Source organism: Bicyclus anynana, chromosome 27, assembly GCF_947172395.1.
Source record: "Bicyclus anynana chromosome 27, ilBicAnyn1.1, whole genome shotgun sequence".
Taxonomy (NCBI): Eukaryota; Metazoa; Arthropoda; class Insecta; order Lepidoptera; family Nymphalidae; genus Bicyclus; species Bicyclus anynana.
In genome coordinates, this window is record NC_069109.1 from 1042593 (window position 1) to 1055627 (window position 13035).

A 13035-nucleotide genomic window follows, 5' to 3' on the forward strand; every position below is an offset into this window, starting at 1 on the left:
CTTTCAACCCCTATTTCACCCCCTTGCATTTATATTTTCGCATGTTTTTACAACACTACTCATAACGTGAACGACTTCTAAAAACTTCAACCCCTTTAGGGAATTTAGAAAATCCTTGACATTATTTTTGGTAGTACACCGTGGAGCAAGGAACATATTCGTGGAGGGAGTAGTACACAACATTACAATTTTTATTTTTTTCATTTTGTGCAACAAAAAGTCTTCTACGTTCATGGTCCTGAATTAAATTCATTCAATAGTTTCAGCGTGACGACGTGCGACTAAAAATTTAGACAGACGGACAAAAAAATAGTATTTTAGCTTCAGTACCGATTATATTAATGACCTGCCACCATAAATTTACGATTCGGTACAAGGCCTGCCACCATAAATTTACGATTCGGTACAAGGCCTGCCACAGTTTTTTTAAAGTACAGATAAAATTATGTTCGCCTTGATTCCCTCTCCAATAGTTCCATTCAACCATTTCCCTATAAATAATCTTCCTTAACGTCAAACCATACCTAAACCTATAGTTAAGAGGAAATCAATATAAACTAAAAAGAGGGAAATAAAATTACACAAATTTTCATATTGATATTTTTTTTTTATTATACAGTGCACGCACTAAATAGCATTATCTGGAGGAATCCAATTTAACATATACAACTTTAACTAATATACATATAATATAATTAATATGTATTTGTTTTTGTTATACCGCATAAAGACTGTGTTTTTTTTTATTTTCTTTGCAAATGAAACTATGCGACCTTGGCCATAAAAAAGTTTCACTTTAAAAATAATTTTAAAATCTTGAACCTAATTATGCAATAAAAACCAAATCTCAGTAAAACTACAAATACAAGTCATAGTTACTACAGATACAGACAGAAGTATAAAAGTATAGTCATAAAAGCCACTTAGCTTTTATGACTAGTTAAAAGAAAATAAAGTAAAGGGTCCTACTCACACATCTGCCGCAGGGGCAATCTAGGGTGCACGGCGGTTGTGGCGATATCGGGAGTATCTCTACACACTTGCCTGCCGTGCAGTGTTCCAGAATAAGCCGAGCTGAGCACACGTATTGAGAATGGCACCCATATTATCGACCACTCAAAAGATTGGAGTAGCCTTGGCGCTTTCTGTGGTGCTACCTCAAAAAAAAGGAAAAGAAGATACTGGGTGAAGAAATGGCTACAGAAAAGAAGTGAGTTATGCCACATGAATATTATAAAAGTACACATTTGATTCTACGCTGTTTGTACGTGCACTCCGTGTGACAGCTGCTGGCAAACTGACTGAGAAATTGCCCCAATCGCGCTACACACGCACCGACGGCAGGGACGACTTAGGGATCAAGGATAGTCTCGCGCCCCTGCCGCCCTGCCGCAGGGCCATCCTCCCAAATTGCCCCGGCATGCCTACACACATCACAATTAAGGATGCAATTAAGGGTCATCCCCACTCCTACACCCTAGATTGCCCCTGCGGCAGATGTGTGAGTAGGGCCTTTAACAAAGGAAAACAGTTATCAAGTGAAAACTTCATAGAATGTTTCTACCATTATTAGATAAATTATATTTATGCATAATTAAAAATTCCTAATTTCAGAATGATATTTTTTTTTCAGAGACAATACATTAACCAGTCTGTACGCGGCTTTATAATAAATATAAAATTAGTTATTATGTTAACCGTATGTTTATAAATATTATGTTTTATTTAGATTATTATTTCACTTTCTAAAATCCGCTTAAACGTAAATAAATATATATTATACTATACTACAATGTTCTAGAAGAAATTATAAAACAAAATTATAAAGATTTTTTCTTGAAAAAAAAAAATTGTGTTGTCTATGGTGAATCTCGGAGGGCAGGTTTACAAGTTTCCTTCTACTGCCACATTGATGTTTTAATGTCAATTATTTTTACAATTAATAGAAAATAAATGAAAATTAACTTTGTATTTTTGTGTAAAAATATGATTATTGTAGAATTTAATACATAACAAAAGAAAATAATATTTGCAAGTACTCTATATGAAGTCTGTAATATATTTTCTTCTAAAACCTTTTTCATTTAAATATTAAAAACATGAACTTAACTGTATCTTCGAATCACTTAAGACTAGGAGCTTTTTATTATAATAAGAAATGTAATAATTTTTCCTGATACTCTTTGTTATTGCCTATGGTACCTGCAAGGCGGTTTTTTTTTTAAATTGAAAAGACCTTCACCCATGTGTCTAATGCATTTAAAGTATTTTAATATCAATGCCAAGCGAAGAATGTTTAGTCAACCTATTCACAATATATTAAAAAAAAATTAAAACATTAAACATTATAGATGGGTGAAGTTGGATCTAATTCGGATATTCTATAATTTGATGATATATTAATGCTTTTTATTTTATATATATGTATATACTTAGAGGCATAATTATCCGCCCACTTAAATATGACGCAAGTACCTATAGTAAAGTGGGCAGATAAATTGTGCCTCTGAGTATATTTATATAGTGGATTTTTTTCTAATTGTCTAGCTCTAGGTTGTTTATACCAATAACAAACAGAATCAATAAAAACAATACACATAGCATGAAAAGTATTTTTATAGTAAGAAAATACAAAATATTACTAGGTAATAATTATTTTAAAATACAATTGATATTTTTTTTTTTGAAAATTTTTTATCACTTTTACTACACGACACATGCCGAAGCGACAACAGTCTGAAATGTCGATACAGTCATTTAATTTCTACCAAAAAACACGTAAAGTCACAACTCATTAGAGCCACACTGCAACCGAACTGCATCGCGTCGCCTCCATCTTATTAAATAAATACGAAAGGTCATTCAACGCGAATACTCAAAAACAGCTTGACGGTTAAAGCTGATATTTGACAGGGAGGTAGTTCTATAGTTAGCAAGTTATCCGTTAAGAACGGAGTTTGCGATAGGGCCGAATTAAAGAGGTCTAAGGGCGGACGAAAATGGAAAGAGCAATATTAAATATTCGTCTTTTAGATAAATATACAAAAGAAGAAATCAAAAGGAAACTTCAAACAAAAGACGCAATAACCATGGCCATGAAAAATAAATGGAATTGGGCAGGACATATAATGCGAAGGAAGGACAACAGGTGGTCTACAGAAATTAATGCTTGGTGCCCAAGATATAACAAGAGAAGAAAAGGAAGACCATTATGTAGATGGATATATATATATATATATATATATATATATATATATGCATATATAATAACAGTAATAAATAAATAACCAGGCTATCATAAATAAATAAATAAAAATAAGGGCGGACGAAGTCGGGGGCGTCCACTAATATATCCATATAGCCAATGAATGAATGAATGAAATGAAATATACTTTATTGTACACCAAAAATAATAATAACAGACAAGAAATTAACTTAAAAACTAATGTACAATTGGCGGCCTTATCGCTAATGAGCGATCTCTTCCAGACAACCAATCGAAAAAAGAGAAAATAAATACAAGGAATAATGCATAAAGACGGGTGTACACATAAAAAGAGAAGTAGAAGATATATTACACTTAGATAATAATATATTAAATCAAAATCAATATATTTGATGATATGCCAATGATAATGTTCCTTTGTTAGCGTTTGAGACTTTCATCGGTCCTGTGAATCTCCTATCTACGGCGGATATTTTTATACCTCCCATTTACTAAAAAAAAAAAAACATTGTCAAAGGTGGTGCTAGACGGATGCCGGGTGGCTATAATGTGCTATAGCTCTAAAAACTACACAATAAGTTTTTTTAATCTATAAATAATTCTTATCACATTACGAGCTAAGCAAATGAAATCTACCGAATTCTACTACAATGCCCAAATTTCTACCGTCTTTTGGTAGAAATTAAATTCGCAATTCTTATCCACACAAAGTCGAAATACAAAAAAAAAGAATATTATGGCTTTATGGTACTTCAGTCAAAAACATTACATTTTTTTATTCAACAAAAAAATATTTTAAATCTTCCCAAAAATTCGAGCTCCATCCATAGAGTATACAACGATTTTAGAATAGACATTGCATTTAGTTGCACTGGTCAAAAGTGATATTCTATTGCAATTTTTTTTTTCATGATTTTTTTTGCAACTTTTTTTTATTAATGAATCATTTTTTACGACAATGATATAATTATAATTTGATATTTATAATATAATAATGTTATATTAGTTCTGCAATGTCTATTCAACCACTTTGCTACAAAGATTTTAATCGTAGATACTATTTTTTAGCAACATATTTAATGACAGACATATTTTAAAAGCACTTTGTGTATGTATAATTTCCTTTTCTACTGATTACCCAAGGCAAAAAATCTAATAGTATTGTAAAAATCGAAGATTTCATGCATTAAAATCATAATTTTTACAATAAATGCCTAATCTACGACAAAAATCTTTGCTTATACCGCAACATCAATGGTGCCAACGTAAAAAAATATTATTTTCTGACCAAAAACTTTTGAAATAGTTTTTCATTTTAACAATAAAAAATTAAAACAAGCAAAAGAGAAAAAAAACGGCTTTTTCATTGCAATATTGTAACAACATTCCCATTCTTTTGGACTCAACTCGACACGTATTATTAGCGATCACCTTCATTGCCATAGAGTTACAAAAGTATAGAAGTAACACATATGTTTGTTTTTTTTTTTTCAAGTAAAAAGACAGCAAAGGGTCTCTAATTTTACAAAACTATTGAAAATAAAAAAAATAACTAATTAGTAGAACTTTCCAGATACAAACATAATAATAAAAATTAAGATAGACAATCTACGAAATGTACTAACTAAAAAAATGGGATAAAATAATGCTTATAATATTTGAAAATGGAATAAAAGCGTGTAAAAATGCAAAAAACAGGAACTTTGTTAACTCTATGGCAATGTAAAGGTAAACGCCCACTATCCTAAGATCCATCTCAGTCTTCACACTAGTTCAAGATGATGAGTCTGGGCGGTAGCATACCTTTCTTACTTAGCCACACTCTGAAAAAAAAAGAATTTATTAGTTAGACAGATAGAAAGAAATAATTTATTTGTTAACATAACTATTTATTAAAAAAAACTTGTCAAGGGACACCCAGATGGAACGAAATTCGATATCGCTATCGCTAACGCTATAGCTATCATCGCTACCCTGGAGCTCACCAGCTGTTTGTTACTGTGACGATCGCGTAACTGTAAACGCTAATTTCTAAGGATTTGAAACAGCGCCGTCTAGTGGCACTGCTGCACAACTGTTTTAATTTCATATAAATTCGCGTTTACGTTTACGCGATAGTCACAGCGTGAAAACATTGAAAACTCCCACTAAGCACTCAGGTCACGGCTTACAACAATAGCAAAAACATTACTCTCCTTCTTACGCAGTCGGGTAATAACTGTCGGGTCAACTTTTGATCTTAATTTTTTACTGTCTACATCTTTGTTTCCCAAAGTGGATCTCCACTGGGGTCTACGTCAGCGTGACACAAAAAGTGGAGGAAGAAAGTTCGGGAACCTCTGGTCTACATGAAATATGTGAATCTTAAGGAACAAATATCCTGCATTGCTATGAACGCCTGGTACTTGAAATAGGGGTAGACATCCTGCATTGCTATGTACGCCTAGTACTTGAACCTTATACATGAATGAATCTTAAGGCTTAAATATTTCTATGAACGCCTGGTACTTGTCTATAGTACAGTCGACATCACAGAACAGACAACGCTATAAGCTAACGCTTTTTAGCTATATAGGTGTGCGGAACATCGCAAGCGTGTCCGCGCATGTACTAGCAATCTTGTTTTGTTCTGTGACAAAAGGAATAAATAATATTCAACTCTAAAGTAACGGTGACATATTTCATTTTTCACTAAATATTAAACAGCCATTTAGGCCACGCCCCTGGTTACGCTGGTTTCAATACAAAGAATTGACACTCTAGTTACCTCATATATCTGTGGTCGACATCCTATGCTGCTATGAACGCCCTAGTACTTGACATAGGGTCAGACATAAGGAGTATACATCCTGCATTGCTATGTACGCCTGGTACTTGAACCTTGTACATGATTTAGATGAATCTTAAGGAGCAAACATCCTGCATTGCTATGAACGCCGGGTACTTAATCAATGGTACAGTGGACACAGTACAGGTACAGTGTACAGGTACAGGTGTACAGGTACAGTGTACAGGTACAGGTACAGTGGTACCAGGCGATCATAGCAGCATAGGATGCTGCTATGATCGCCTGGTACCTTGACATAGGGGTCATACATAAGGAGTATACATCCTGCATTGCTATGTACGCCTAGTACTTGAACCTTATACATGAATGAATCTTAAGGAGCAAATATCCTACATTTCTCTGAACGCCTGGTACAATGGTACAATCGACAACCTGCTGTTATGATCGCTTGTTACTTGACATAGGGTCAGACATAAGGAGTATACATCCTGCATTGTTATATGCGCCTGGTACTTGACCCTTGATTTAGATGAACCTTAAAAAGCAAATATCCTGCATTTCTATCCACGCCTGGTACTTGTCAATGGTACAGTCGACATCTACGCTGCTATGATCGCCTGGTACTTATAGGAGCAAATATCCTGCATTGCTATGAACGCCTGATACTCAGCACTCACCCGATGCCAGCGCCCAGCAGCAGCGACACGATGTTGGTGACCAGCACCGCGGCGATGGCCCCGCGACTGAACAAGCAGCTGCGGCGCACGGACAGACAGTGGCTCTGTAATATATACAATATACATACACCATCAGGTCATCAGATGCTGGCTATCAGTATTAATAATTCATAGAATCACCCATCAATTACAGAGCTACGAACCTAATAGTCCGGTCAAATTAAACCAAAAAATAAGAGTAAAGTTACCCAAATTCCCACCAAGCTGAAAATCGGTAAGATTGTTCAAAATATCATTAAAAACAAAATTTGAAAGTTCCCCATCTTTCCCCTGTAAGGAAAAATTTTTATACAAGGTCATAGGTCAAAAAAAAATTAGTTTTTCGCGATTTTCAGCAAAACGGTAAATTTTATCATAAAAATATCTTAGACAAAATTGTAGATCATAAAATTATCTACAAAAAATTTATCATTTCTTTTTTCTACGAGCCACCGTTTTTGAGATATAACGATCAAAAAGTTGTAAAAGTTGTAGTGTTAGGCATAAGACAGTAAAAGTCTTATTATTTGTTTTTGTACAAATTAATGAATGTGAAAGACACAGAATAAAGAATGATCCAGAATGAGTCTTTACAAGCAGAGTGGTGAAGACTGCCTATTATTTTTTAATCTGTGGTAAAAAACAAGTGAATTAGTGGTGAAAAACATTGAGACACGTCGTTACTGACCTGCTGCATGGCAGGCGCTAGTTGCTCCAACACTTCGATGGAGGAGGTGGCGGAGGGCGGGCCCCTAGCGCTCTGGGGGTGTTTGAAACGCCAGTCCCTGGAGATACGAAACGCATATTATTATTCGTTAATCCATATTCCACTCCCCCGGTGACGCTGTTGCAGTCTCCTTGGACACCTATAGCGTGCTCAGAGGAATAGGGATGATGACAGGTTTTTAAATTGTATATAAATTAAGAGTATGCTAATAGTAAAGCAAATTTGTAAAAGTAACAGGGTATCTGCGATCATTACTTTCGGAGCTACAGGGATTTAAAGGGTCAGATTTGCGGCGCTGCCGCGGATCCCTGACAAAAACGCTCCATACAAAATGGCACGAAATAATGACGTCGTAGGCAATGTAAGCTAAGCTCTTTTTCCTCAGAAAATGACAGACAATGTTGTTCGTAAATCTGGGTGCGCTACTGGTCCTTTTCTAATTGGTCTGAGGTTTATAATGATATACACATATCACACTTACTTGGGTGGCAGCTGGTCGGGCCTGCTGCTCCATTCCCACACCCAGTCGTTCGAGTCGTCCTGAAAAAAAAAAGAAAAACATGTATTAAACAGTTCATCACCAACTGACAAACGTCCACAACTGGACAAGAATTCCTGTCTCTAGCAGACCTACCAAGCGGAAGGGGCTTGCCTCGAGTCTGGGGGGCCCCCCAAGAAAACTTTACGTTTTTCGACGCAGACTGCCCATACACCAAATCAAGATTCAAATATTTTTTATAATATTTCAAATTTACTTTTTTTTTATAATTTTATAAAAATTCTAATTTACGTTAATTACTTATACTTTTTCTACTAGTTTATACATATAATAAAACATCTTCTTATACCTTTAAAAAAAAATTTTGGAAACAGTTTTTAATTCTGTTAAAAAGTACTAGAAAAAGAAATATTAACGAGGGGGAGGGGGGGCATTCAACTCTACCGCCCGGGGCCCCCGAAGGGGTTAGTCCATCACTGACTCCTGTAAAGCTTCGTGTACATAACACCGCATACGCACCGCATACGCACCGCAAACGCACCGCCGCCGCAATTTTTAACGTCAATCATTCATTCTCAGCATAAACTGGTATCAAATCTCCTCAGTATATCACAAACTTCATTACTATATATAGCAATCGGCATAAACAAAACATGATTCATCGCATCCGTTATATAATAATAATCGTAATGAATTATAATTAAAATTCAGAATTAATTAATCATAATACCTATTATTATTTATCAACATTTAAGAGTTTTTGCTATATTATACGAATTGCTTTTGTAATTTTAATTTCAGCATACTGAATAACAAAAAAATCCACTATTTAATAGTCTATTTTAGCAGACTCAGAAGTGGGTTATAAAAATAAAAAAAAATCAATGTTGAACAAAGGTTCACAACATTTGTCAGGACAACTTAAATAATAAATCAAAGTATCACCAAAATAAGACCCTAGAATGGCAGAGAATGACCTTGAGTGAAGTCACGCACTTGTGAACGTTGTGTGTAGGGTTAAAGGATCCTTTGACTGTTAACAAACACTCCCCTTTTCCACTCAAGTCACTCTCCCCGCCTATCCCAAGTAACCCATAAAGAATTACACAACAAGAGATGTGGACGGCTCGAACGCCACGAGCATACTGAAGCCGACCGTACGACAATCGCAAGTCGTCCCCGCCAACTGATCGCTACTCCTCTCTAACTCCCTACTCTTTACGTAAATAAGTCCAACACGAGATTGAGCGACGTCATGTCGGTCTACTATTTCCTACACTATACTGATATTATAAAGAGGTAAAGTTTATGGTATTGTAGGGGTAATCTCTGGATCTACTTAATCTACTGAACCGATTGTGGAAATTCTTTTACCACTGGAAAGCCACGTTATTTACGAGTGTATACTAATATTATAAAGCTAAAAGAGTTTGTTTGATTGAACGCGCTAATCTCAGGAACTACTGGTCCGATTTGAAAAATTCTTTCAGTGTTAGATAGCTCATTTATCGAGGAAGGCTATAGGCTATATATTATCCCCGATTTCCTACGGGAATGGGAACCACGCGGGTGAAACCGCGTGGCGTCAGCTAGTGTTATATATATTTTATTGCCGTATTCTCACAGGAACTACACAGGTGAAAACTACGCGATGAGGGCTAGTAAATAACTAATTTTGAGACGCCGCCAAATAAACAAACAAATTAATAATCACGCAAAATAAAACAATTGAAGCCAACATCGCGGAAAAGACAAGACAAGATAATTGAATTAATTAGAAATAATTACAACAATACTAATTATAATATGACATAAAAAATATATACCTCATCTGTTATTTAATGGTACTATAGTCTGGCAATACTCCCATGATATGCGGGCGACGGGGGGAAAGACTGCGCGGGTGTGAAATCGTGCGTGAGCTAAGTGACGTGCATCATTCGTGGGTTTTTCATTCATCGCTACACGCCCCCCGCCCCGCGCACATCGGGAGTGTTACGAACGAAGTTGCCAAGCTATAGCAGACGCCGCGCGGTTTCACCCGCATGGTTTCCGTTCCCATAGGAATACTGGGATAAAATATAGCCTACAGCCTTCCTCGATAAATGGGCTATCTAACACTGAAAGAATTTTTCAAAAGTAGTAACTGAGATTAGCGCGTTCAAACAAACAAACTCTTCAGCTTTATAATATTAAGTATAGATAAGAAATAAATGATAGAAAATATTTACAACAGGCAAAGGTGAAGGAAAAACATCGTGAGGAAACCTGCATACCAGAGAATTTTCTTAATTCTCTGCGTGTGTGAAGTCTGCCAATCCGCATTGGGCCAGCGTGGTGGACTATTGGCCTAACCTCTCTCATTCTGAGAGGAGACTCGTGCTCAGCAGTGAGCCAGATATGGGTTGATAATGATGATGATGATTTTCACCTCTACTTATCTCGTCTACTACAAAGTATGTAAGTTTTTTGACGGCCTCCGTGGCGCAGTGGTATGCGCGGTGGATTTACAAGACGGAGGTCCTGGGTTCGAAACCCGGCTGGACAGATTGAGATTTTTTTAATTTGTCCAGATCTGGCCGGTGGGAGGCTTCGGCCGTGGCTAGTTACCACCCTACCGGCAAAGACGTTCCGGTACGATGCCGTGTAGAAACCGAAAGGGGTGTGGATTTTCATCCTCTTCCGAACAAGTTAGCCCGCTTCTATCTTAGACTGCATCATCACTTACCATCAGGTGAGATTTTAGTCAAGGGATTGTGAAGAATATAAAAAAAAGTATAAAATAAAAAGTTGATCCTCACCCTCCAGCAGTTGATGTAGACACCCTTCAGTTCATCTTCAGTGGACGGCTCCAGGTTTGGACTATTTGGTGGGGATTTTGGACTGAAAAAACAAGAAAAGCTTGAATTAATAATGAATTAATAATCTTCATTGCAAACTGCGGTGTTATTCGCGAAAAATGAATAAATATGTAATTTTTCCGAAATAAAAACTAGCATATGTGTTAATCCAGACTATAATCTATCTCAATTCCAAATTTCAACTAATTCGGTTCAGTAGTCACGATGTGAAAGAGTAACAAACATTCAAACTAACATAACCATAATTTTTCCGCAAATCTCGCAAAACCATGGATTTGTCGGGATGAAAAAAGTAGCCTATGTGTATGTAGCCAGAGTAAAATCTATTTCAAGAAATTTGGCAGGGAGGTAGTTTACACATATCAAGAGGTCAGTTAGGAGCGCGCAGCGTGTCGGTACGATATGGATAAAATTCGAAGCGCAAGCGAGACGCCGAATTATGACTTTCACGTGAGTGACGCAAATTTTATGACGTGAGCGCCAAAACCATTTTTACCTAATTGCAAGTAAATTAAACAACATAATGAAAAACAAAATGACCATGTTCAAGATATATACCTAATTTTCTATACAAAACAAAAATTTAAGAAAATAAGTTTGCTTTTCCTGAGATTGAAAGCAAAATGTGAGCAAAACATGTATGTATTTTTAAACGATCGAGAAAAGTTTTACAAATTGTGTATTTTGTATAGTCATAACGAAGCTAACACTTTGAAATATCATTTACCCAAATATCAGGCTCCTAACTTTTCCAGAATCTGAGATCCAGAACCATTTGTAACCACCAAATTACATATTGTTACGAGGGCCTACGAGTTCCATCTAACAAACTATAAATATACTAAACTATCCATATGTTATTATAAACATTGTCTGTTATTAGCTGATAATAATTCTTCAATGTCATGATTACAGTTTTTCGTTTATTAGATACTGATTTGACTAAACCTAAAGATTCAGATCTTTAGCTTTATTATTTAAACTCAGATTAAAGTAAACTATTTACATTTTATAATTAATTTAAATATTATAATGATATTAATTTCATAATGTTAGACTAAGCCGTAAAACTGTATAATTAAAAAGTAGTTGTAAGATACAGAAACCATTTTGAATTGTAAAACTGTTTGAGTTATAGTCGGTAATTATTTTGTCGTCTGGTAGCCAGTCGAGCGCGATCTTTGTTGGTGATAATACACTTTGTTGGAACTATACGAAGATTTTCATTGCTGAATACACATTCCTGACGTCACGCTGCCCGTCTCAGTAATATTATTGCACACTCTTAAAACATATTATGCGATATGGCCGGATTAACGAGGGCGGACGAAGTCGCGGGCGTCCGCTAGTGTTATTAGTAATGACGTGATTCACATGCATGTCTAGATCGTAACCGGTTCCACTAGACGCGCTATCTAATATCTAGAAAACTTGTAGTAGTCACAGTGGAAATATCTGATCTGAGAGTAAACTACAAACCGGTAGTAGATTTTTTTTTTATTCTTTACAAGTTAGCCCTTGACTACAATCTCACCTGGTGGTAAGTGATGATGCAATCTAAGATGGAAGCGGGCTAACTTGTTAGGAGGAGGATGACAATCAACACCCATCTCGGTTTCTACACGTCATCGTACCGGAACGCTAAATCGCTTGGCGGTACTACTTTGTCGGTAGGGTGATAACTAGCCACGACCGAAGACTCCCACCAGCGAGACTGGACCAATTAAGAAAATCTGAGACCAATCGGCCCAGCCGGGGATCGAACCCAGGACCTCCGTTTTGTAAATGCACCGCGCATACTACTGCACCATGGAGGCTGTCAAATACAAACGGACAAACATGATGTTTAAATAGTAATGTAAATTAAAGCTTCTTGAAATTACCGAATTTAAATTTAATTTGATTGTTATTAATCCAAGTAAAAGTTAATACTTAATTATCAGGAAATAAAATTTTATATGTTAGTTATCGCATAATTTCGTAATTAAAGTTAATTTTCATGAAAATCGGTTCAGTAATTTTGTCTTTAAATAAAAATAACAAAATCGCCCGTAATTAAAGTGCGGGCCATTTGGTTGTTTTATTTGAACACAAAATTACTGAACCGATTTTTATGAAAATTAAATGCTAGGACACACTAAAAATAGAAAAATAAAATCTTTTTAACAAAAACATTGAACCGACTTTAAAATCACAAAAATAAACTAAAAAGCGAAAA

General features: G+C 35.7%; 1 protein-coding gene across 3 annotated transcripts in view; it reads right to left on the reverse strand.

The window, feature by feature from the left end:
- Nucleotides 1-586: 586 nt before the first annotated feature.
- The window catches only part of LOC112049548 (BCL2/adenovirus E1B 19 kDa protein-interacting protein 3), a 45459-nt gene continuing 33010 nt past the window's right edge, over nt 587-13035 (reverse strand). For 2 of the 3 annotated variants that reach the window (XM_052890300.1, XM_052890301.1), the window contains exons 3-7: nt 10758-10839; nt 7939-7997; nt 7419-7515; nt 6692-6795; nt 587-5049 (exon numbers count right to left, since the gene is read on the reverse strand). In XM_052890300.1, coding sequence (XP_052746260.1) covers nt 4995-5049; nt 6692-6795; nt 7419-7515; nt 7939-7997; nt 10758-10839 — 397 coding nt within the window. In that variant the 3' untranslated portion in view covers nt 587-4994. Of the gene's footprint in view, nt 5050-6687; nt 6796-7418; nt 7516-7938; nt 7998-10757; nt 10840-13035 lie in introns of those variants that run through there. The other variant, XM_052890302.1, reaches the window with a different exon arrangement.